At 44.6% G+C, this 25,796-nt stretch overlaps 1 protein-coding gene across 1 annotated transcript in view; it reads left to right on the top strand.

The window, feature by feature from the left end:
• Nucleotides 1–25,796, top strand: part of LOC115099907 (vitamin D3 hydroxylase-associated protein-like) — a 54,904-nt gene that overhangs the window by 5,270 nt on the left and 23,838 nt on the right. The window contains exons 2-6 of the mRNA XM_029617898.1: nucleotides 5,902–6,015; nucleotides 6,191–6,334; nucleotides 13,656–13,789; nucleotides 18,937–19,143; nucleotides 21,916–21,956. Of these exons, the coding sequence (XP_029473758.1) occupies nucleotides 5,902–6,015; nucleotides 6,191–6,334; nucleotides 13,656–13,789; nucleotides 18,937–19,143; nucleotides 21,916–21,956 (640 nt within the window). The remainder of the gene's footprint in view (nucleotides 1–5,901; nucleotides 6,016–6,190; nucleotides 6,335–13,655; nucleotides 13,790–18,936; nucleotides 19,144–21,915; nucleotides 21,957–25,796) is intronic.

Genomic DNA, 25,796 nt, shown 5'->3' with positions numbered 1-25,796 from the left:
AACATAGGAGTCTTTACACCTAGAAAGGAAGCATCTCTCTTGCGGAAAAACATTTTCAAAATAAAATGCCGGTCAGAGTCCAGGGCAAGGGTGACGAGCAAAATAGGAGGCACCACAGCTTCTTCCGTTGAATTTTCAAGAAAGGAGGAAAGATGAGAGGAGTCAACGGGGGCAACCACTGGGGAGGTATCATTCAAGCTTTCAAATCTGGAAGGTAATAAGCTTTGGAAATAGGTGGAAGCAGATTTTCTTTACTGGATAGAATTTCCATAAAGTATTTTCGTAGCATCTCAACTGGAGTAACAAATAATTTTTTAGGCAAATTTATAATCCTAATATTGCAACCACGCACAATGTTTTCTAAATTTTCCATCTTATTTTGCAAAAACAGAATATCCGGCAGAAATAGTATCGACTGATTTTTGCAAAGCAACCCCTTTACTCTCTAAATTGTCCACTTGAGATTTAATCTTAGTAAATGGATATTGAGAAACATGAAGTGAATTAGTAAGATCACGCTGCTGTGAAACAAACTGGCAATAGCTTCCCAGATTATATCCAGCGTGATATTAGGGGGTTTAACCAGAGGAACAAATGTTACCTCAGTGGAAACAGAACCACCAGTCCCAGTCTTTGAAGAAACAGAGGAAATAGAACGCAGGAATTCAGTTCCTACATCAGACCGGCAATGTGCGAAGGGAGCAAGGGCATAGACAACGCAGCTCTGGAGTGAAAGAAGACTCAAGGTCTGGGGTTGCTGACAAAAGAGCACTTCTTGGCAGACTTCCCAAGGACACCTCAACAGAGTCTGAATGGGATTCTTGGCCCTTATAGCATGATGGTCCATCAGGCCGATCAGAGATGGACGCTTCGAGGCATCGGGAAATGCTCTGGCTCTAACCTTCCTCTTGCCCATTTCAAAAAGGTGAACTTTGTTGGGAAATAAAAAGAAATAGAGGGCAAGAAGGAGACCAACGGAGCACCACTCTTAGCATGCGGCCATCTTGGGTTCCCAAAAGAGGCTCACCAAACAAATTAAGGAGGCAAGAATGTGTTTTCACTAGACTTACATGCACATAGCTTGTCAGAATTTATCTGAAAGTTTTATAAATACTGAGAAGTCTAATTGTGGAAATCACTGATCCTACAGGACATTACACCCGATACAAACCAAGGTTTAGTTGCTAAGCCTACACTTCTAAGCCTACTTGCCATGGTTTATCTTCCCAGACTTGGTGTCCTCTCTGGTGCTTTGGTGTGCCACTTGCCATTTGAAAGTGGCACAAGAGGGAAATGATATGTGTGCCTGAGTCTGAGACCAACATGGAGACTGTGATTTACCCAGAATCCTCTGTTGCCTTGGACTGCGTGCAGTTCTGGCTATGTGAACCCTAAATGCTCTATGGAGCCTGACCTGGAGAAATTCCAGGAGACACTGGACAGCAGCTGGAGCTGTCTGAAGCTTGTGATGGATGGTCATAGGGTCACAAAAGCAGAAGGAAAAGGCTAGAATTTCAATTACAGAGGCACCCGTAGACACAGTCTAGGCCATGGAAATCTCCCTGAGGGTGAAAAAATGACAGAAGATTGATGTGAACACCAGGCAAGTAGGCCCCAATTTGGGAAGGGGGAAAACAGGTTAGACAGTCTTCCTGAAAAAGAGAAAAGCAAGTTAATTCAGGAGAGAATGAAGGAAAAGACAAAGGGGTAGATTTTAAAAGGTTGCGCGTGGGCGTACATGTTTGCGCTTCCCGGCGTGTACACATGTATGCCCGATTTTATAACCTGCTCGTGCAGGCGCGCACAAGGGGTTGCACAATTGTGCACCTTGCGCGCTCTGAGCCCCGCTGCCTTCCCCTGTTCCCTACCTCCCCTGTCCTTTCCCCCCTACCTTTTTTCAGTTCTTTTTTTGTTGCTAAACTTACTTCAGCCCTGGAGCTGAAGTAAGTTGCGTGTGCCGGCCGACTGCCGGCACGCGACCCCAAGCACAGCAGCAAATGGCCACTGTACCTGGAGCCTTTGGCCCCACCCTGCCCCTTTTTGCAAGCCCCAGGACTTACATGCGTCCCGGGGCTTTATGTGCGCCGCCGGGCCTTTTAAAAATCCAGCCCAATGAGAACAAATATTTTGAAATCTTTTGTAGATTTTATGTATTTTTTTGTTCTTTTTTTTTCATAAGAACATAAGAACTTGCCATGCTGGGTCAGACCAAGGGTCCATCAAGCCCAGCATCCTGTTTCCAACAGTGGCCAATCCAGGCCATAAGAACCTGGCAAGTACCCAAAAACTAAGAAGATCCCATGCTAATGATGCAATTAATAGCAGTGGCTATTCCCTAAGTAAACTTGATTAATAGCCATTAATGGACTTCTCCTCCAAGAACTTATCCAAACCTTTTTTGAACCCAGCTACACTAACTGCACTAACCACATCCTCTGGCAACAAATTCCAGAGCTTTATTGTGCGTTGAGTGAAAAATAATTTTCTCCGATTAGTCTTAAATCTGCTACTTGCTAACTTCATGGAATGTCCCCTAGTCCTTCTATTATTCGAAAGTGAAAATAACAGATTCACATTTTTCCTTTTAAACTTCTAAACCATCAACAAACATACCAGAGACCTTATGGCTGCAAATTTCTTTCTTTGGTTGTAATTAACCAGAATAATCAGTAATGGACAAAAATAGCTTGTCAGAATTCACACAGTGTCAAAACACAAAACTGTAGGCTTCTGGCTCCTAGCTCTTAAGCCGGCCATCAGCTTCATGGATGCTTCCCCACTTAGACAAGGTGTCTATAAGGTCTAAAGCTTATAGCCTTTTAGGGCTGACTCTTTCTCAGCTCTTGAAAGACAAACAGAAAAAACAAAATATGCACACACGTTCATATTACTAAGTATCTTCAGGCCAACGGGCCTCAATTAAGGCTGAACTTGCAACAGGCAAGAATAAAGAGAGTACGTCTTCTGAATTTACTTGTGCTTCGGCAGCCTCAGGTACCACAGCCACCAGCTGAGCCACTTGTTCTGGACCAGTGATCCGGCTCCAGGCTGGCAATGGACCATCCTATTGATGCACCAGATTTATTTATTCATTTACATATTCTCCTATCCCGCTGCTTCCAAACCAAGCATTCCGTGCAGATTACAGTCAAACAAACATTCATAAATTAAACACATCACAATATACAAAAACCATTAAAACAAAACATCAGCGTCTTAAAATCCCATATAAGCTTGCACAAAAAACCAGGCCTTTAATCCTGTCTTAAAGAGTTTAATATCTCTCTCCTCCCTAAGATTCAAAGGTAGTATATTCCATAGTTTACTCCATAGTTTACATAGTTCCATAGTTTACATAGTGTACTCCCACAATATTCTCTACCCTTCTCAATTCGGATTCAGGAAACGTCTAAACACAGACTCTCTCCTTCTTTCATTAACGGACACCATCCTGATGGGCCTTGACAAAGGCCAATCCTACCTTCTAGTTCTCCTCGACATTTCAGCTGCGTTCGACACTGTAAATCATTCAATCCTCATCAACTGTCTAAAAGAAATAGGCATTTCTGGCTTTGCACTTCTCTGGTTCAAATCCTTTCTTTACAACAGGCACTACAAAGTTAAAATAAATGACAAAGAATCCCACTCAGTCCCTTCTAAACAAGGAGTACCATAAGGTTCTTCACTCTCTCCTACCCTCTTCAATATTTATCTACTTCCTTTATGCCAATTACTCAATAGCCTCAACCTCACCCACTATATATATGCTGATGACGTGCAGATACTAATCCCCATCTCGGACCCCATCTCCACTACACTAAACTTCTGGAACAATTGCCTGCACTCCATCAACCTCCTTCTCTCGAGTCTCAACCTGGTTCTTAATACATCCAAAACAGAACTCCTCGTCATCTCCCCCAGTGACAATAACCCCGTTGCCAACAATGCAACTATACCACTAGCAAACCAGGTGAGAGACCTTGGGGCCACCCTAGACTCCAGATTGAACTTCAAAAAGTTCATCAATACCACAACAAAAGAATGTTTCTTTAAGCTACAGGTCCTAAAACAGCTAAGACCACTCCTACACGTCCACGATTTCCGTTCAGTTCTTCAAGCCATACTGTTTTCAAAGATTGACCACTGCAATGCACTACTACTCGGTCTCCCCGCCTCATCTACTAAACCTCTACAGATGCTGCAAAACGTAGCGGCCAGGATTCTTACAAACACACGTCATAAGGACCACATCACACCAATCCTAAAAATCCTACACTGGCTACCCATCCACTACCGAATACTCTTCAAGACTCTTACTATCATTCACAAATTCGTCTACCAGCAATCCTCTCTCCAACTCTCCATCCCTCTCAAACTTCATGCTTCCACAAGGCCGATCAGATCCGCATACAAAGGCTCTCTCCAGGCTCCCCCAAACAAATCCTCGGCCCACAACACCATTCATAAACGAGCACTTTCGACAGCGGGTCCACTCCATTGGAATTCTCTTCCCCCAGATATACACCAGGAACAATGCCATCTCTCCTTCAGAAAGAAACTGAAAACCTGGCTATTCGCTCAAGCTTACCGTTGAAGGAACCTCCATTAACCAATATTGACTCACCTCCCTTCCCATTCCCTACCTTCCCCCTCCCTCCTCGCTCCGGTCCCTGCCCAGCCATCACCCCCCACCCCCCGTTTACATCCCCTGTTCCTCCTTACACAGGAAATGTTATGCTAATAATTGCATATGATAAATTCTCCAGCTGAATTTCAGCTACCTTATGTTATCCTTTTAGGTCTCGCTACTTAATTGCCTTTCGCTGATTATTTTCAATACCCTCCAATGTATTCGTTTTTTGAAATCTTTCCTTTCTTCCAATGCCCATGTTTATGCTCCCTTGTTTAATGTAACTTTATCTTCTATGTAGTTGTTTATTGGTTCTCCCCCAGTTCCATTGTAAACCAGTACGATAAGACCTGGTCTTGAGCATCGGTATATTAAAAGAATTTAAATAAATTTAAATAGTTTAGGTCTACATACAATAGTGACCTATTGTGTTTTCTGCAATCTAAAATTACCAATATAGGGTAAAACCAACACCTTTTCATTCGAGGATCACAGCAAACATGGGTGAATATACCAAGTAAATGTGTTTGACATCATACCATTGATGTTTGAATATAAAGGTTTATGGACCACCACCAATCTTGTAAATTGAGATCTCCATTTAACTGGAGGCCAATGTAAAGATTTCATGATTGGTGAGATATGCTCACAAGACAGTAATCAGTCTTGCAGTAGCATGTTGTATCAGCTTTAAGGCTCGCAATAGCGTATTCGGTAAGCCAACCAAAAGGGAATCCGACATTAAAATCTCTTGCTCTCTCTCTCTGTCTCTGTAATTAATACCGTATGAGAAGGACCTTCTGGCAGGGAGTGCTCGATGAGTTATCACTTCCAACTGAACATGCAGGGTAAAGCGGGGAGGCCTCACCAGAGAGTAAAACCAAAACATCCTCATTGTTGAGAGGCTCTGTAAAACTGATCCCACTGAGTACTGAAAGGGCTGGGCTAAATAGGGCGAGTGGTCCAACCACAGCCCTCCAGGTTGGGAGGGGCTGAGGGGTTGGAAGGCTCATGATATTAGAGTTCTATACAGGGACCTAGTGACATCTAGTGGTCAACCCATGGGGGTGCCACACTAGTATCTTCACTCTGAACTGGTTATCAGGAAAGACCAGAAATAGGGTCACGGAATAGAAACCTTTCCTCATACATAGTTTGTTGGGTTTTTTTTATATTGTTGAGGCTATGTTCTAATCAATTTTGTACAATTTATAGGATTTTAGGTTGCCTCTTACTCAAATGTAATGCCATTGTCTTTGTATCTCTTCCAGCATCCTTCTGATCACTCTGAATCCATCCTCTCCCTGTCCCTTCCAGCCTTGACTGAGAAGCTGAGGGAGGGCTCCCTGTCTCCAGAGAGCGTCCTCTATACCTACATGGGGAAGGTGAGTGAAGGGCACTCTCGTAGCACAGTTTTGATCTCTATGCTAGTGTGGGGCACTGTAACACACTCTACAAAGTCATTTGGGAACGATGGACATATGGGGGGGAAGGATGATTACATGTTCCTGAGCGTATCAAATAATACTATTTTCCTTTGCTACTGTTTTTAATTTAAAGGCCATGGAAGTGACCCAGGAGGTGAACTGTGTGACGGAGTTTATCCAGGAGTGCAAAGCACAGCTCCAGGAAGTGAAACAGATGAAAGAAAAAGGTTTGCTGTATGGCGTGCCTGTCAGTATCAAGGAGCACATCAACCTCAAGGTAGAATTTTCCAGCTACATCAAAGAGCCGTGCGGGGCTTTTGTAGGGGGAGCTATTTACATCTGGAGCAACCAACAGGCCACAGGATCCCCTTTGAGACTTGTAAATTGTAGGCCGTATCATCTCTGTGGGAAGAAGTATCCTAGACTTTGAGTTATAAGGCTGGGAAATATTTAGGAAGCCAGGATCACGATTCTTCTTGCCTTCCCCTGGATCTCACCACGTCGGGAGTTGCTGGACAGGCACCTGGAGAAGGGTCTCCCAATGATCTCTCTTCAGTCTAGTGCGTTTCTTTATTCTGGTAATGTTCCAGCAAGCTTATACCTAAAGCACAGGAGGGAAGCATTTTCAGGTGTCTTTCTCTCTAGTGAGAGCTCCTGTTGTGGAGGGCATGTCCATCCGTCTGTCTCTCTATCGTCCATGCACACGTTTCAGGGGCCATTTCACTTGACAGATCTCGCTGAGTATATTAGGAAGGTGCACTGATGCCATATTTCAGCAGAATCTGTTAAGTGGAACAGCTCCTGAATGGAGAGTGAGGCCGATGGTGGTATCTAACACGTAGGGAAGCCAGACCAGGAAAGAGTATAACGAGCTGAAATGTACCTTCTGTGTGTTAAGGCTTTTAGGGGGTAATCTTCAAAAGGATTTACACGCTTAAAGCAGGGCTTTACACAGGTAAATGCACTTTACATGTATAAGTGAGCTTTTGAAAATTGCTACCATGTATGCCATTGGATTATCCATAGTGTAAGTGCATTTTAAGAGCATAAATGGCTTTTGAAGATTGCTACAGTATAGGCCATTGAATTATCCATAGGTTATACATCTGTAAGTGCACTTGATGAATGTAAATAGCAATTTTCAAAAGCTATCACAAAATGTTACATTTACATGCATAACTCCTTTGAAAATTATCTACTTATAGGTGACTTATAAAAGCCCGATGCATGCCAGAAACTGAGAGATATCTGACTATGTCAGGCTGTCGCATGCCAAAGAAAGATCAGACCTGTTTTCTTACTGGAAGATCACACCAAGCGCATGCAACCTACTTTTGGTTGAACTCACTGAATAATCGCAAAGGAGTGAATAACTGATGATATTTTCCACCTATTTTATTGGATGAAACCATCCATAAGAAAATACCCCCTCTTTTACCTTGTCCAATAGTTCTGTGACTTTAACACCGACTCAGTTGTGGTGCAAATTTAATAAATACTGAAAACCATGAATCCCCCACAATCCCAGATTTCTCAGAGTCGGTAGATCCATAGCCAGGTATAGATGTAGGGTTCGGCCACCCCTAGGTACTGTTTCTGCTGTTGTCTCCTACCCCCAAGATCAGCAAACAGGTTGTACAAAGTCTAAGGCTCAGCCCCCCAGTTTCCTGCAGCAGCTCAGGGGGAGATTCTGTGGCATAATTTTGAAAATTCTGAAGCACATTGACAAATGTTTACAGCTTTTATCTTACATTATATACAAAAAAAAGCAGTTTTCTAACCTTGCAAGTCTGTGTAATTTATTTTGTTTTTCCTAGGTGAGGAAAAGAGATCTTAAGTATCAGTACAGGAAGGAGATCTCGGGAGTGGGGAGAGGAAGGGAGGAGGGCCAGGAATGGGATCAGGAAAGATGAGAGGACTGGGGATGGAAGGAGGATTGTGGGAAGGAAAACATTAATGGCCCAGGGAACTTACTACCCTCCGGTGGGGCCATAAAAGTTTGAACGTCTCTCGGAGGCGGAAACCACTCCCGGCTAGCTGCAACCTGTTTCCCTTTGATGGTTGGGGGAATGTTCTACTTTCAGGGGTGCATCTTTCTTCTGGGAGGAGTACGTGCCTTCACCGTGTGCTCTGTACGTGCCAAAGAACCAGTCTGCAGTCACTGGGTTAGTGACTGATGAATAAACCTCAGAATTCCCTTCTTTACTTCTCTTACAGTCTCTTTCCTCTGTCTGTGCAGGAATATCCAATAGCAAGCTCAAGGAAACTTCCAGCCTCTAGGGCTGGGATACCTAGAACTCCTAATTAGGCAAGGTATCCATTAGAAGGGCAGGAGACCCCAGTGCGGTGCCTTCAGTTATCTTGAGAAAGGTTTCACCTATGGTTAGAACTTCTCTTGGGATCCTTGATGGGAAGGATCCAGGCTGGACCGGCAGCTCAAAATGTCCTTTGGCTGGGTCTCTCCCACCGGCTGCCTTTCCTCCCATATCCTTCCAAAACAAATTCTTACCCCAAAAATGATGCAAACACTGGAGGGTCCTGATTTCGGGTCACCACCTTCTCTGTCCTCGTCAAGGGTGTAGAGGGGCAGGTCCTCCCTGACCTGGGCAGCCCCAAACACAGAGTTCCCCAGTTCCTGAGTCCAGGTGGGGCACAGGATCTCACCAGGCCTCCTACCAAGATAAAAGTTCAAACGCCAAAAATATTCTCAGATGCTTACCCATACCCGCCAGTGAGTGGATAGACGGGCAGATCCCCGACCCAGCTCACAAAATTAATGTTTTACGAGCAGGCTGGAAAAACCAAACTCAGGCCAAAACTCCCAGCACCTCCAATAACTTCAAAACCCAAGCTAGACTGTCCCAGGATGCATTGCTGCAAGCTGCTCTAAAACCTCTCAGGGGGGTGGCCATTCCAGACACTTCGAAGAGAGGGGCTGAATTGTATCAGTATCCTCCCCATTCACTAACCTGTACCCTTTACCCTTTACCATCTACTCTCAGGCTTCACCCGGGCCTTAATAGTTACACTGGGAATGGGAAGATGACTGAGGATGGAAGATCAAGAAAGGGGGAGAATCTAGGATGGGAGGGGAGAGGGAGTAGGAAGAGTGGGTTGCAGGATCTGGGGGGATAGAAGCCAAGATCAAGGGACGGGGTTCTGAATTGCGGGGGTAAGGGGGAGGGGAAGAGAGGAGGTGACTGTTCCTATTGTGCTGTGGTCCTGCTGCCCCTTGCACCCCCTCTCTAACCTCCCACTCAGTCTGGTACGTACCCACAGTCAGGGCCGTTACCCATTCCCCTTACACGTTCATACCCCTACTGATCCCCCAGCCTCTATTCTCACCCATCCCCCACTCACCCCTTCTTAACCTCCCCAAAATGATCCCTTTTTATTTATTTAGGAGTTTGATATACCGTCGTTCCAAAATAAGATCACAACGGTTTACAAAACCATCATTCCATTACTGGGTCAGCAATCCCATTCTGTTTCAATGTTCATATTCTAGATTAATGTAACAGCAAATACATTTTCTAGGTCATATTTGTACATAATTTAATTCATCTCAGCAGTGTTATGGGTACTCTGAGTCTATACATCAACATTAATTACATGGTAATTAGTGTGCTTTGATGAAGAGTTATAACCTGTGGTTTCTATTTCGTTATCCTGTGCACTCTGTACACATTTAACATTGCTCAATAGAATACATATTGCTCAATCTGTTAGCATAGTCTGGGATTTTGACAGGGATGTTATCAGCATATTGGAGTTTTATGTTAGTTCATAAGCATTTCTAAAAAGCCAAGTTTTTCAGTTTTCTTTTGAAACTCTATCTGTCATCTGGCGTAGAGACTCTGGAAGAGCGTTCCTTAGTTTAGGGCTCACTATGGAGAGCACTCTGTCTGTCTCTTATTTGTGTTAGATGTGTGTTTCATATTGTGGACACCTTTAGAAGACCTTTGTTTTGCGATCTTAGGGCTCTCTGCGGGATATATGGTTGAAGAGGCACTCCCATAAAACATGGGTTAATGTTGTTAATATTATTAACAATTAGAGTTAAAACTTTGTAATGAATTCTGCATTGTACTGGGAGCTAGTGCAGTTCTATCAGTGAAGGGGTGATGCGGTCAAATTTCCTTGTTCCTAGTAAGAATCTAGCTGAGGCATTTTGTAAATAGTGATTTTAGTAGTCCTGATGGTAAGCTTAGTAATAGGGAGTTGCAATAATCTATGTTTGAGAATATTAATGTTTGTAAAACTGTACGGAAGTCTTGTATTGTCTGAGCCAGTGTAGTATTCTCAGTGGAGTATCCTGATTTGATTAGCTTGCTTATATGCTTTTTCATTGAAAGGTTCTCATCAATCTGTATTCCCAGGTCTCGTACTTGATCTGAGAGTGTAATGTTAAAATTTCCTAGGTCTAAGGCTGGTGGTTTGATTATCGTGGAATTTCTCCTTAACCATATAATTTCAGGAGGACAGGGTTGAAGCTGTTTTTTCAGGAGGACAGGGTTGAAGCCGTTTTTTGAAAAGATTTGTTGAATGGTATGTAGAACTGTATGTCATTTGCGTTAGGAAGAAATTGATTCCTAGTTCTGCTAGTAATGTACATAGAAGTAGAATATATATGTTGAATAGTGTAGCCGAGAATGCAGACCCTGGGGGACGCCTGGATTGATTTTTGAAGATGTTGGATAAGTGATTGCGTAATTTGAGTTGGGATGATCTGTCTGCTAGGAAGGAAGAGAACCAATCATTAAACTTTCCTTTCCGTCTATTCCAATTTTTCTCAATTGATGGCATAGTAGGGTGAGGTCTACGGTGTGGAAGGCTCCTGTGAGATCATTTAGTACCAGGATATAGGATTCATTATTGTCAAATCCTTGTAGAACTGGGTCGGTTAAGGAAATGAGGAGGGTTTCTATTGAGTGATCTCTTCTGAAACCAAATTAGTTTGGGAAGAGAATATTATTGTCTTCCAAGTGGCTTTCTAATTGTGCTAGCTCTGCTTTTTCTAGGACTTTAGCTATGAAAGGCAGGTTAGATATTGGTTGATAATTGTCCCAATCATCAATTCTGCCAGTTTTATTTTTTAGGATGGGTTTCTTCACAGCTTGTTTTGCTCTATCTGGGACCCATCCTTCTGATAGCGAGTGGTTGATCATGGTTGTGATTAGTGGAGTTATTACATTGTGTACTGTTTTCAGGGAACTTGCAGTGATTGGGTCCAGTGGTTGGATGGCAGGTTTAATTTTTGTAATTACTTGGTTGGTTTCGAGTTTTGATATTGTGTCGAATGTGTTCCATTTTGCTTCCCCATGTTTTTCTTCCTTTTCTTTTGTTGGTAAGTCAGTGGAGAATTGCATTTTCAGTCTATTGATTTTGTCTAGTAGTGAAGTGGCATATTCATTGCAGGAGTTCTTTATAAAGTTGTGGTTATTCGAGATTGATGTTGATGGGTCCTTGATTAGGTTTTTGACTGTTTTGAATAGTAGTTTTGAGTTAAATATTACCCCGTGGAGTTGTTTAGCATAATAGTCTTTTTTTTTTGTTCACGGTATTTTGTTAATATGGATTTGTATTTTTCTAGGGATTCCATGGAGTGGCATTTTCGCCTATTGCTTTTCGGATTTTCTCAGGGTCTATTTACTGTGTCTTAGTTCTTCGTTATACCAGGGTTTCTTATGTTTGGAGGTGTTGCATTCTTTTTGGAATATTTTTTTCTGGATTAGGCATAAGGTATCTGCTATTTCATTGATGATATTATCCCAGGAGTCAAAGGCTGAGGTAGCATTATCAAATTTAAGATCATTATCTTATTTTTAATTGTTTCTTCAAGTATTTTCGGTTCTATCTTTTTTCTGTTCGTGACTGGTCGGTTGATATGTGATCCTGTTTTCTGTGTGTTGAGGAGGGATATTTTTGCTTTTATTAGATGGTGGTCAGACCAGGGTAGTAAGTGGTGTGATGAATTAATTGTGCAGTTATTGTGATTGGCGAATATCAGGTCAAGGATGTGACCTGCTTTATGAGTTGGCATGGTTATAAATTGTGACCAACCCATTGCTTTCATAGTCTCTAGGAAGATTTCACATGCTGTTGTTTTTGGTGTGCTGTTCACATGTAGGTTAAAATCCCCTACAATTATTGTGGATTCAGGTGATGGAAACGCTTTTGTGCACATTTTGATTACAGGTGAGCAGTCTTTTTGGAGTGTACCAGGTGGGCAATAGACAGTACTTATATTTAATTGTGCTGATTTTAGTATTGCCACCTCATACGGGGGGGTTTAATCTCCACTTTGTAGGGTTTACGTTCTTTTTTGTTGATTATTAATGGACCCCCACCTTTAAGTTTGTGTCTGGGGAAGTGAAAGATATAGTTGGGGTGATCAATTTGATTTAAGAGAACATTATCGCTGTCTTTTAGCCATGTTTCGGTAATGCAGAAGATAGTAGGTTTTAGTTCTTCTATTAGATCATTTATCACTGGAATTTTCTTTGTCAGTGACTGAGCATTTAGCAATAAGAGAATAAACATTAGGTAAGCAGAGACTACAGAAGAGTTGTCACTTAACATGGAGTAGATCAACTTTGTGCTCTTTTTTTTTTAGCTTGTGTTGGGAGGTTCTGTTAAGGTTTCCATATATTCCTCTATTGTTATAGCTGTTTGGTATGGGCGGGTTTTAAATGTTTACTTCAGGTTCCTTGAGGTAGGTGAGGATGTAGTTAGCCCTTCTGAAGGGAGGTGCAGGTTAGTGGTGTAAGCGCTCACTTCAGGCTCGTACGAAGGGGCGAACAAAGGGGTAAGCTCCTTTGTTATACCCCTTTGTGCGCGTGCCAAGGGTGCGTGCCTTGCAGCGTTGCAGCCGAGGGTTAGAAGGTGTTGGTGGGCAGACGGTGGGCGAAGCGGTCATGTCAGTGCCGGAAGAGAGGTCTCACCTTCTCCTTACTTGGGGGAGGGGTGCATCCTTCCCCCTTTGGTTCAATGCCTCAGGTGTAGGTCGCTGATCAGATGTTTGACCGAGGCAGCCTCCGCTCCTTGTCTCTCTCCCTGGTTGTCCTGTCCACTGATGCCTTCGGCATTGCAGCCAAGGGTTTGAAGGCGGTGGGTGGGCTCCAGGCTCACCTCTCCCTTCTGCTTTGCTCTGCTATACCTGCTCTAGTCTCACCCCTCTCTGTTCCGTGCAGGCTGCCTGGGAGAGGAAGGGCTGGAGCAGGAAGCAGGGGGCCTGCTCTCTGCTGAGAGAGATTCAGCACAGCTAGAAAGCAGTAAATCAGCCAAGCCTGCGGGCCCCAGATTATTGCCAGCCTAAGCACTGGCCTTATGTGCCTATTGACAAATCAGGCCTGTCCATAACTCATCAATTTCAATTCAGTCTTCTTTGGATGGTCCATTTCTGGCTAATTTTTGGTTCTGATGATCCAGAGGAAGGCAAAGAATCAAGCAGAACTTCAGCCCGTTATGTTCCCTGTTTAAAGAAGGAGATTACATCCAAGACATCAGCAAACGATCAGAGCGACTCTCTTGATCCATTCTTCTTTATAAGAATCGTGATTAATTAAAGTTTTTTTTGTTTTTTTTATTCCTTGCAGGGAACTCGCAGTTCATGCGGCCTGGTGCAGTATCTCAACATTGAGGTAGAAGAGGACAGTGTCATAGTCCAAGTCTTAAAGAAGCAAGGCGCCATTGTATTTGCGAAAACCAATGTCCCGCAGGCCATCTACAGGTGAATGTTTTACTTTCCTGGTGGTGCTTCTGATTACTTTCTTTATGCTCAGCACAGTGCTTTTTGTATACTGGCATTTTTTATGGGACTGGCTCATTGGGGGTAATGGCAATGGTAATTTCATTTTAATATACCAATTTTGTAAACAAAATCAAACTGGTGTACAGTAAAATTATAGATATCAACACAATTTTGTAAAACCCCCCTCCACCAACCCCAGGGTTGGGCGCACTGGATTAAGGGGGGGTCACACAATTCCCGGGCAGCTAGTCGATAGGCCGGACCCTTTCACCCATGGTCCACGCCAGCCACTGGGAATGCCAGGGCTCACTGGGCAGGGGAGAGCCAACCTCCTGGGGCCCCTGGTGTAGTAGTGGCTAACTCAGATCTCCGTCACATCCCAGCCCTTTCGCTGTCTCTCAGTTGCACTGATTGGTAAATACTCACAACAGAAGAGTCTTCTTGAATAGGAATGCAACTCTTAGACAAAACGCACGGAGTCCAGTGATGCTGTTCAACCGGAAAAAATCTTTTTAACTTGACAAGTAAGATTCATGCTGGGATCGCAAGGTAAAGATGACTGCAGAAGCATTGGTCTCGTTATCCACAGTGCACCCCCTCGCCACTCCCCTTCTCTATCTATGCCGGTTTCCAGAAACCTTTCCCCATGGGGCATAGGAAAACTCCCTTCAGCAACCAGCGTGAGGCAAGGGGTTGGATGACAAAAGTCCCTTGCTGCCAAAAAACAGAAGATTCCTAATAGTCTTCAAAAAGTCCTTACAAAACCAGCAGTCTTTACCCACTGTTTACTACTCGAGGGATAAACAAGCAGCTCTCCAGCAAGATGGAGCTGGCCCCACTGCTGGGGAGCAGTAGTTTCACCTCCAAGGCCTCTGCCTTGCTGTTTGCCGGGTGCAAGGTAAAATCCCAGAGAAAACCCAGGTCTTCTGGAAAAGAAATGCACAGAATTTAAAAACTACTCTCCTGAAATCTGCCCGATAGGCCGAAGAAAAAGCCTTCATTAAAATACAGTGGAACATAATTCAGTTAAAAACCTGAAGCTTCCTGAATTTAAGATGATCCTTCTCTGTTCTTACATCGTTAATGGAGCCTGATTTTGAAATGTTATCTGCCTCATGTTTTCTAGTTTTATCTCAGGAGGTGATGGAAGGGAAAGCAATTCCAGTTGCGATGATCAAACCATCCTAGACGGTCTCTAAGGAGCCAGTAGCTTAGAGAAGTACATAGCTATCCCTCTATATACTGCTCTGTAAGCAAGACAAATTAATTTAAACATAATTCTGGATCGTATCAGCAACTCATGAACATCTCTGTAATAAGAAGTGTGGGGCATTACGAGACAGTGCACGCGCACAGTGGTAATATCCAGGGAGGTTGTGTGGGAAACTATGCACGGACGTTTCGCAGAACTCACAGTAGACGTCCAGGGGCTGGAGTGGGGCTGGGGAAAGCGCACTTTTGATTTAGAGCGTGCACACGTAGGTGACCCCGCAGAAAGCCACGCCTGCTCTCGAGAGCGTCTGTAACTCCCTGCCATGCGTGCACAAGCACTGGGGACAGATGCACATTTTCAAAGTAGCCTATGTGCCTAAGCCCGCTTTGAACATCTGTGGGTACTTTGTATCTGCAGACATTTAGCCCAATGCCAGCTGCTGAAAACGAATCTCCTTACGCCTGGATGTATTCGCCAGCTCTGCAGCGGGCCATGTGATCTAAGCTACTGACTTGCTCAGGTTTGTCACACCATCCCTTATGCATCAGCTCCTTTGTTTAGTTTAAACTGATTTTCACCCGGATTTTTCCAAGAATGACAATTGGTTTAAACCAATTTTTACCCTGATTTTAGGCTGACTAAAGAGCAGCTCCAGAGCTGCAGACGCGGCATCTCAAGGTCTTCAGTAACTGCTGGAAGCCAGTGCAGGCCAAGTCACCTGTCCCTGTCCCCCCCCTCCCCAAACACAGCGAAAGCCCTCCCGTTCCAGTGCCGCTGATGTATTGTCTCAAATCCCGCCCCCCCCCCCCCCCCCTTCCACCAAGCAGCCGGAGTGTAGAGTGCTTGGTACTGCTAATGCAGCAAGGGAAGTGGGCCACAGCCAGCAGAAGCTCTTCCACAGAAAGGAAGTGCAGTGCTGCAGAGCGTGGGAGCCTCAGGAAGCATAGAGGGAGGAGGGGGGAAGGAGGGAGATTCCCCGTGCGGGTGTGGGGGGAGAGAAAGGGGCATGCTAGGCAGGGAATGAGAGGAGAGAGAGGGAGAGGGAGAGTCTCAGGGGTGTGGGGGGAGAAAGGGACATGCTAGGCAGGGAATGAGAGGAGAGAGAGGGAGAGGGAGAGTCTGAGGGGTGTGGGGAGAGAAAGGGACATGCTAGGCAGGGAATGAGAGGAGAGAGAGGGAGAGGGAGAGTCTCAGGGGTGTGGGGGGAGAAAGGGACATGCTAGGCAGGGAATGAGAAGAGAGAGAGGGAGAGTCTCAGGGGTGTGGGGAGAGAAAGGGACATGCTAGGCAGGGAATGAGAGGAGAGAGAGGGAGAGGGAGAGTCTCAGGGGTGTGGGGAGAGAAAGGGACATGCTAGGCAGGGAATGAGAAGAGAGAGAGGGAGAGTCTCAGGGGTGTGGGGAGAGAAAGGGACATGCTAGGCAGGGAATGGGAGGAGAAAGAGGGGTGCTGCTGAGGGCTGAGTGGGAGGATCTGCTTAATATTCTTTTATTGTCCAACCATAATAAACAATAGTTACCCAGAAAAATAAGAAGTCCTCTTTTCCCAATGATTTTCTCCTGTTTTTATTATTCTCATAATAAACCCTGATAAAAGAACAACATAAAAACCCCAAAAATGAAGGTTCCTGCTTATCCACTAATTCCAGAGTGCTGAAGTGAGGGGCTTTCATAGAGGGAGAACACTCCATGTGATTCGCATTCAAATATCTTTATTGGCACAACAACTTTACCTCTGTTGCCAGAGTTAGATTGGGTACCCCGCTACGTATCAATGTGCCAAGCTCATATAACAGAACTGTAGAATTAAAAAACATTTTCCCTCTGTTTCCCCAAAATAGAAATAGACAAATCATTAAGACAGTGGGCCGGATTTTAAAAGGGTTACGCGCGCCGGGCCTATTTTAAAAAGGCCCGGCGACCCGTGTAAGTCCCGTGGCTTGAGAAAAGGAGAGGGGGCGGGGTCAGGCTCCCGGCCATATGGAACTCTCTACTCGAGTATCTAAGACTGACCCCAGAATCAAAGAAATTCAAACGTGACCTGAAATCATGGTTATTTCAAAATGCCTATGACCTGACTTAAAATCACCTGAACACAGAGCAGGCACCCTCAAGGGTAGATTTTAAAAGGAGCGCACATGCGTCCATGTGTTTGCGCAGTTCCTGGCGCGCGCACGTGGACTCACTGATATCATAAAATCCCCGCGCGCACGTGTGGGCGCTGCACGCAGGGGGGGTGAATTTTAGTAAATTAGCGAGCCGATGCAAACGGGCCTTTCCCAGTTCCTTCCTTCCCTTTCCCCTCTCCACCCCGACCCCTAACCCCTACCTAGCTACCCAAAAAAAGTTGTATTTTTCAACTTAACTGCTCCTCCTGAGCAGAAGTAGTTTGCGCGCGCCGGCTGCCGGTGTGCGCTTCCCTGGGACAGCGGCTAATGGCTGCTGTCCCTGCCGACCACGCCCAGACCACGCCCTCCTGGCCCTCCCCTTTTTCAGGGCCTGGCACTTGTGCATGTGAGCCCCAATTTTTACGTGCGCGGCCCTTTAAAAATTCGCCCTAAAGGACCTATCTTCTGAACTAAATACCTTATCCCAAGTATGTGTCAATGTTTAATATGTATGTTTGACCTCATTAAGTCAGTGTAATTGTGGATGTATGTTATGTGCTTCATGTTGTAAACTGCTGTGATCTTTATTTGGAACGACGGTATATAAGTAAATAAATAAGTAAATAAATAAAATATTAGGCCTATTTCTGCTGCCAGCATGACACAGGCCCTCATTGCAATTTCATACAAGTGCAGCATTCTTCTTTTTACTACAAACAAGGCCGACCCAGCATCTATTTTCTATCCCACATAATTAACTCTTCAGCCTTGGCACAGTGGTAGTCTGTCTGTCCATCTAAGGACCGCTTAATACTTCAGTATTTTACCTAGTGCAGGGATCAAGTTTTGCAACAACTAATACATCTGGTTTTATGTATTTAGAGAGGGAACAAGTACGGGACTTTTTACGTTGAATTGAACAGCGAGACACAATAAAACCTTTTGACGTCGACAGTACCAGCCATGGTTTTCACCTCGCCCCCTTCATGTTAATTACTCAGGGCTCCCCCAGATCAGCTCGGAAAGGCTGATCCAGCATGGGATTTGCCCCATTCCATGCACGGAGATAAAGTCAGAAGCAAATCAGAGCTGGATCGGCATCTTCAGGCTGACCTGGGTGAGGTGGAATATTTCTTGTTAGGGAAGCCATGGAATTCGTGGCACCCAGCAGCAGGAATCTGCAGTGGAAAGCAAAAGATACAGGGCCGTGGCAGTGACTACAAAGCAAGCTCCTGCTCCTCAAGGCACAGGTGCACGCAACCTTTCTGAGAAGTAGGGATGTGCACTCACTTCTGTACATGCGGGGAAAATGGAGAGTGCCCACCGAAGCATCTCTACTGAGAAGCACAAAACATTCAAGCATTGCTCTCAAAATCTACCAAAGGAAATATCGAAGCTCTTTCATGTCCTGTTTCCCAATTTAAACCTTCACAAGGCTTTTATTTTCCTTTCTTGGTCTCTTAGAGGAAGGGTCCTTATATTTGCAACATCTGTCTTGTGCATCTGGCAATCAGCAATGTGCTCTCAGCATGGATTATATGCTTTACTTTGAAGAGGTTGCTTTTCAAATGATCTAAGCTGTTCCCCTGTACCCCAAATGTTTGAAATGCACTGACTTACAAGCATCCATATCTGATTGGTTCACTGTTGTGATGTCATAACCGACCATGAGGTCATCTGTGACAATATTTTAAAGGCTGCTTTCAGGCTATTCAAGGGGAAACCGCATAAAGATTTGTTGTTTTTTGTTTTTTTATAGAATTGTATTTTGAATATAACAATATTTCCACTGTTTCCCTTATTCAGCTTTGAAACCAGCAATCCTTTGTTTGGGCAAACTGTAAATCCTGTGAACCATACAAAGCTCCCTGCGGGATCTACAGGAGGTGAGGGGGCTCTGATTGGTGGTGGAGGCTCCATACTGGGGATTGGTTCAGATCTCGGAGGAAGCATTCGGGTACCTGCCAGCTTCTGTGGAATATCTGGGTTCAAACCAACCGTACCTAGGCTGAGGTAGGTTCTGTGAGCCAAACCTTGCACGGAGAAAGCCACTTGTGAAATAATATAGTAATTAACCTCTACTAATCAGATGTTTTTTGAGGTTGGGTTAACATCTAGATCTTTAGGAGAACCTCTATGCTTTACATTACAACAAATATTTCTGGCGGCTTAAATGCCCCTCTGAAATCACAACAAAAGTATTTCACCGGGTCTCTAGTGCCACAAGAAGAATCGGACTATCACACACTGATGAGCTGGTTCCTTGGGTGCATGAAAGCAAAACAATCACAAGAATTATTTATTCTGTTTCACGCTTACGTAGGTCCTGAAACGGTAGTGAGACGCTAATTCACAGGGACGGCAGCTTTCAAATGGGCACACGGCCTCACACATACACACGTGCCCAGATAAGTGGCCATTTTATAACATGCGCGCAAATAGGAACGTGCGCTATAAAACAGCCCCGGCGCGCCTACGTGTCTGAGCCGTGTAAATGGAGGGATTTTAATACAGGCACACGTCCATGCCTTGACCAGTTTCACCAGTTCGCCCACCAGTTTTCCCAGTGTACAGTTAAGTCTGTTAACCCCCCCCCCAATAAACCCAGACTTCTCAAACAGCTCAGAGATGCCTGGAAACAATTGTATTTAAGCAGAAGTAAAGTTATGCGGCGCTTGACCTGGGCGCGCGCTCGAGTGCCCTGCACATCCCTCCCCTTTTACTGCCGATGCGAGGTGGGCTTGCACCGGCACGTGTGTGCTCATCGGGGGGACACGTGCAAGTGCGAGACGCAGGCAGATCTTCCCGTTTTCATGTGCATTTCTTTTAAGGGTCTTTCTTGCGCAGTTTATCATCTTTTGCTTGGAAAGGCTGTGGCCGTTCGTTTCCGGGTGCAGATTGCTATTGTTTGCTCTATTGCACCCGATTTCACTGTTTTTCCTATTTGCTGATTAGCTGCCTCCTATATTATAAAGCAGTGGGGGATATTTGGGAGGCTCTGTGTTCTCTGAAAATGCTGAGCAACCTGATGTTTCTGTTTTTCATAAAAAAGATTCTGCCATTTTCCTCAAACATGCCAAATGTAAGGGGCAATATTCAAAGTGATTTCTGATGATAAATGGATGTTTATCCTCTGAAAACCCCCCTCTCCTCCAGCTGAGGGTTCAGCGCACGCGTACTTCTGTCAGCGTAGGAAAAGGGGCGGGGAGCACGGGTCAGGGGAATCAAACTACACTTTCATTTTGAAATCTCCATGCAGACTTGACACCTGCTCTCGTGAAGGTGAGAGTCCAAGGGGACTTTTGTACTCACATTCTGTAAACTGGATGGATTTTCAATAGGAAACTGCACAAGGAGGAGTTTGAAAATGAACTTGCAGTCCTGCAGGTTCAAAGTACAAACATCAATGGCCAGTTCAAAATTGCCCTCATGAGGCCTGATTTTCAAAAGCACGTACACAAATAAAACCCGGCAAGGACCCTCTCCCCATCCCAATTCTCCATTCCTGAGTCTCTTGGGGAGGACAACAGTCCTGTAGGAGTGGGGCTTTTAAAAGCCCTACCCCTTGTGACTCTCTTTAAAAAATGTTGCCCCCTCCACCTCCTCAAGCTTACCCAATAGCTGGGGGGAGGGAGGGCTTCCTGGCACAGAAGTAAGGCCCACTCACTCCTGCCCCTCCCCCCCAGCATTATTTTCAAAATGGCATCCCCCCATTCATTCATCTTTGTGTGAACCAATCAGTCGGCGACATTTTGAAAATGACTCTCAGAGAGGCAGGAACAAGTGGATACTGCTAGTGCACCTGGAAGGCATCTCCAGCCACTGGATAAGCTTGGGGAGTCCAGGGGGACCCGTGGGGTGGGAGTCGCAAATGTTTTGTAGAATCATTTTTAATGGGTGGGGCTTGGGATGGGGCTTCTAAAATCCCAGCTGCTCTGGGACTTTTTTGGCCTTTCCTTAGGGATTGAGGTAGGGGGCCACTGTTTATCTGAAATGTTTTTTTTTAATTTACTCTAGAGGGTGGTCTCATGTGGGCTGTGCAGCCCCAGATGGGACCATCTGTTTGTGAAATATTCTGCGCGTTGCCACGGCTGGAAACGTATTAAGTTCACAAACGTGGCAACACATGGAACATTTCGCTGAAAGTTTTTTGCCACGGAGTCAAATAACCTCGTTTGAATTTGAAGCAAAACAATACAGAACAGACGCTGACCTAAGTAAGTTCTGCAGGTTAGTCTGTCGGCCTCTATAAAAGTTAGGATGTGTGTGTCTGCTTTTTGATTGCTACTAAGAGGTCCAAGGATTTGGTGGCAAAAATATATCAATGCTGATTTTCCTTACATGAAGGTGTGTGGTGAAATACGGTCAGGTCAGAAAATACCTAAAGTAAAAGTCTGGATTTTTTTTAGATTCGTGTAAGAGATCGGTTTAATGCCTCCGACTGACATCAATTAGTTTTTGGACGTTTGCACATTATTTCATTGACTATTTGCACTTTAATCACTGTTCACTTTGCACATATAAAAAAGCTTAGAGTTGACGACTGTTAGAATTTGGTATTGAGCTCTGTGACCTTTGCCTGAAATGTTGAATTATCTGAGTGCTCCTGACATTAAGAATCATGCTGCTGTTTGGTGTTGCACGTATTAATAAGTGAGATGTGTACCCTGGAGACTGCTTCTTCTCACTGATATTGCTTTGCATTATTCCATTTTACGCAATATTCAGTACAGTCAGATCATAAAAATGTCCATTTACTGTGCTCTTTTGGTTTATATCTTGCAGTAATATTGGCGTGCCAACACCCTTAAAAGGCTTATTACCAGGTAAATCATTTTGAATGTCTTCTACCGTATATAGTTTTTAATATGTTGTATTTTAAATTGTATTTTCTATTACAAATATTTCTTTAAGAACCCATTTCTAGGGGTAATTAATTGTCCAACTTTCCTTCTTTGTGTAACTTGGGGAGCATGAATAAGATGCCAGGTTTTGGGACATTTGATGTGGTGTCAGATCTTGGACCTGGTTTTTCACTGGGGTTTCTGAATCTTGGACTTGGGGTATGACTGGGGTGAAGAGACATTACGTGATTCTCTGTAAGTTCCTTTGCTAGGGATATGCATTCATTTGAAGTGAAACAGGACATTTTAACAATTTCCATTTTGTTTCAATTTGCTTTTAAAACAATTACATTTTGTTCATTTTGTTTTAAAAAATTGGACACATTGCTAGCAGTCATCCCACACCCTGCGGCAAAACCTCCACTGCTACCAAAAATAGCCAGCTCTAAAGTCCCTCAAGCCACCCCCAGGATCCTCACACCACATCTTACCTCATCCGTGGGTATTCTATGGCAGGAGCAATTCCCCAGACACTCCTGTCCTGAATTTCAAAATGGCCTTTGGTTGACAAGCGGCCATTTTGAAAACCAGGACAAGCAGGGCAAGAGATCGCTCCTGCCCATGACAGACCCATGAAAGGTTTAAAATGTGGCATGGGGGGCCTGGAGCAGACCTTTGGGGGAAGGGATGCAGTATTTTAAACTTTGCCCAGGTCCACTTTTTTTTTTTCTTTATCAGTTTATTTGTGTCTGATTTTTTTTTTTTTTTGATAAATGATACAAAATGAAATAAGGGTGTGCAGTCCAACTGTATCAGACTGTCCTCCAGGAAACTTGCAAAGACACAGTCTTTACATCAATTTATGAGTACTTTATTTGAGGGTTCCCATACAACCATAACATTAATAGGAGTCAGTTTCCCGTCATGGTCACGTGTTTCGCCCAAAGGCTGCTTCGGGAGAGACATCAAAAGCAAAGGCATCTCAACTGTAAAAACATAAAGCAAAAACAACATGAATGAGGACAGAATCAATAAGGGAACCATAGCATCAATTCAAATCAAAAGAATAAAATCAAATCACAAAACCAATGCAAACATTTGTTAAAGAACATGAAGCTCCTTTTTGAAAAAACCTGCATAATACCTGAAAGTCTTTAGCAAGCTTAACAATTTTGCCATAAAACATCCTAGCCTATCAAAAGTCTGGTCAGTCTGAAAAGACATGATTTATGATATCCAATCAGGGGAGAGAAAAGAGCTCAAAATTGTGAATGGAATCACATGCTTAAGGTTCACCAATCAGGATGAAAAAACCAATGAAAGAGAAATCACATGGTAGACAATGACCAATCAAATTGCTTTACAGAATAGAATGAAGTAATAGATTTAGATCTTAATAAAATGTAGTAATCATCTTCATTTCCCATATGATTAAAAATTAAAGGGGAAAAGAAAAAAGAAGTAGTGGAGATGAGGAGAAACGGGAGGGGAATCTCTTTTCTTGCAAGCACCTTTAGAAGATCATATAATAACCAACTGGAAAAAATGATACAACATTTGTATTCAGAGGATTATCATGACAAAATCAACATAGTGAATATATATATATATATATCAGAAGCTGAAAAAAGCCAGACCACCCGATTTTGCAGTTGAACCCAATTGGAGTTAGAGATTGTAGTTTGTATATCCATCTCTGTTCCTGGTGGGTTAGATTTTCAGAAAAATGCCCCCCCCCCCCCCCTATGTTAGATCATTGTCAAATTCAATAACAAAAAACTTCAAATCAGAGATCAATGTGAGTTCTCAACCTGGTGTAAGATCAAGGGGGTCTTGTGTTTCCTGCCACACCTATATCTAGAAAAGCTTGCACATGACTGCAGGCTCCCTCAAGAAGATGCAAGCTGGGCCGACCCAAGGTGGCCTCTCCTACCATCCCTAGGTCCTGGAGTTTCTCGCCTTAGCAGGACTGCATGCTGCAAAGTGCCCCTGACCCACACAAGAGTGGCAGAGATTATGGCACCTTCTCCTCTGTTTTTCTTTGGTGACAGCCTGTAATGATCTATCTGCAAGGGCTCCTCTACCCCTTCAGCTCTCAGGAGACGACGGTAAGAGCAGCGGACTGATGGGCCTGTGGATGGGATGTCTAGTTGAGCCTCTCTCTCTCTCACTCGTTCTCGAAACTGCAGATCCAAGCTGACAGCCAGACTGCTGAGGCCTTCTCCAAGGTGACTGGAAGGTCTCGACCTGTGAGTCCATCCTTTATGGATTCCTACAGCATTGGTGAAAAATTGAGGTCAGGCTTCCTCCTTTTATTGGAGCTCTGAAGCCAAGGCCTGAAAGTGGACCACACGGTCCCTCACCGAGGCGGCGCCTTGACAGATCTAGAGGAGTTCTGTTACAGCGGATGTGGTGCAAGCAGGCTCATCAAACGTGAGGTAGAGTCCCAGAGGAGCTGATCCAAGTTAGGAGAGGATCATCTCTTTCCCAGCAGCAGGAGGCCCAAGCTAATGCTGAGCTGCCCAATTGAGACAAAATGTATGTCACCTTAATTTTGTTGGTAGGAAAAAGCACTACTTGGAGGTCAAAGTGCATGCTGCACTGATTAAGGAAACCTCTGCACTCTGAGAGCTTGGCAATGAAACCAAGGTGGAGGCGGTAGCTGTGGCTGGGGTTGGAACCTGCTGCAGTGGGACTATTGGAGGAAGAGCAGGTGGTGGCATAACTGGTGCTGTATCCAGATGAATCACCAGTCTCTCCAGAACCCAAGTGACCTGATCCAGGATATTCTGCTGCTGCTGCATCCATTGAGCCATGTCAGGAATGGCCTGTAGGGTGGCCAGTTCCACTGGGTCCATGGCCTTGGCAAACTGTAACGCCAGCAAAGGAACAGGTGGTGGGGAATCCTTGTTGCTGAGGGGTGATTGGTGCAGTCTAGCGGGCGAACCCATTAAGCCCACCCAGTCAGCTGGCAGATGCAGCCTGTGGTGGGCTTAATGGGTTCACCCGCTAGACTGCACCAATCCCCCTCAGCATCAAGGATTACCCTCCAGCTTTGCCCATACCAGCTGCCTTCCCAGCAGGTTGAGTCCTTGGGTTCTGGCAGCCAGCAGATCTTAGGTGAGTCCCTACGGTGGTGGCAAGAACAAGAATCCAAAAGCTGGGCAGAGGTCAGGGCAGGCTGGAGGTCAGGGAAGGCAGCAGACATGGATGGTCAAAGTCCAGAGCCAAGGTCAGAATCCAGAAAGTCAGGCCAAGGGAGAGAGAGAAATGACGACTGGGGAAAAGCACAGACAGGAGCAGGATAAGGCAAGGCAGGGACTCAGGAGCAAGTCAAGAGACAAAGGCAAGACTGGGAAAGATGAAGAAAGTAACATGAAATGGGCAGGACCACAGGTACAAGGCAACGCGCACTGGCGAGCAAGGCACATCAGGAGACCTGTTGCTAAGGCAGAGAACCACTGTGGGGCCTGCTCTGAAGTAAGGCAGGTTGGTGCATCTACAGGGAGGCTGGGTCTGGCAGCCTTGTCAGCGTGGGTAAGTGCCGTGAATCCTAACATCTCTGAATTAGGAAGTAATAGCTAATGCTTTGATTAACATGAGATTTATAAGGAGGAGCGTTAATTTGTATGCTCGGTTTTACTCACATTTCTACACACATTTATGTCACAAAAAATGTGCATCCATTTGTGCATTAACCTGTCCACACAGCAGAGCTCACTTTGCTACACTGGGGCCCTTAGCGGGGAGAAACTGAACAAGTAACACGTTTCATACAGATATGAAACCCCCTCTCCCAGGAAGAGCATGCCGGCATTGAAA

The sequence above is a fragment of the Rhinatrema bivittatum genome, chromosome 10 (assembly GCF_901001135.1).
Source record: "Rhinatrema bivittatum chromosome 10, aRhiBiv1.1, whole genome shotgun sequence".
NCBI classification, from domain to species: Eukaryota; Metazoa; Chordata; class Amphibia; order Gymnophiona; family Rhinatrematidae; genus Rhinatrema; species Rhinatrema bivittatum.
This window is presented reverse-complemented; position numbering and strand designations above follow the sequence as displayed.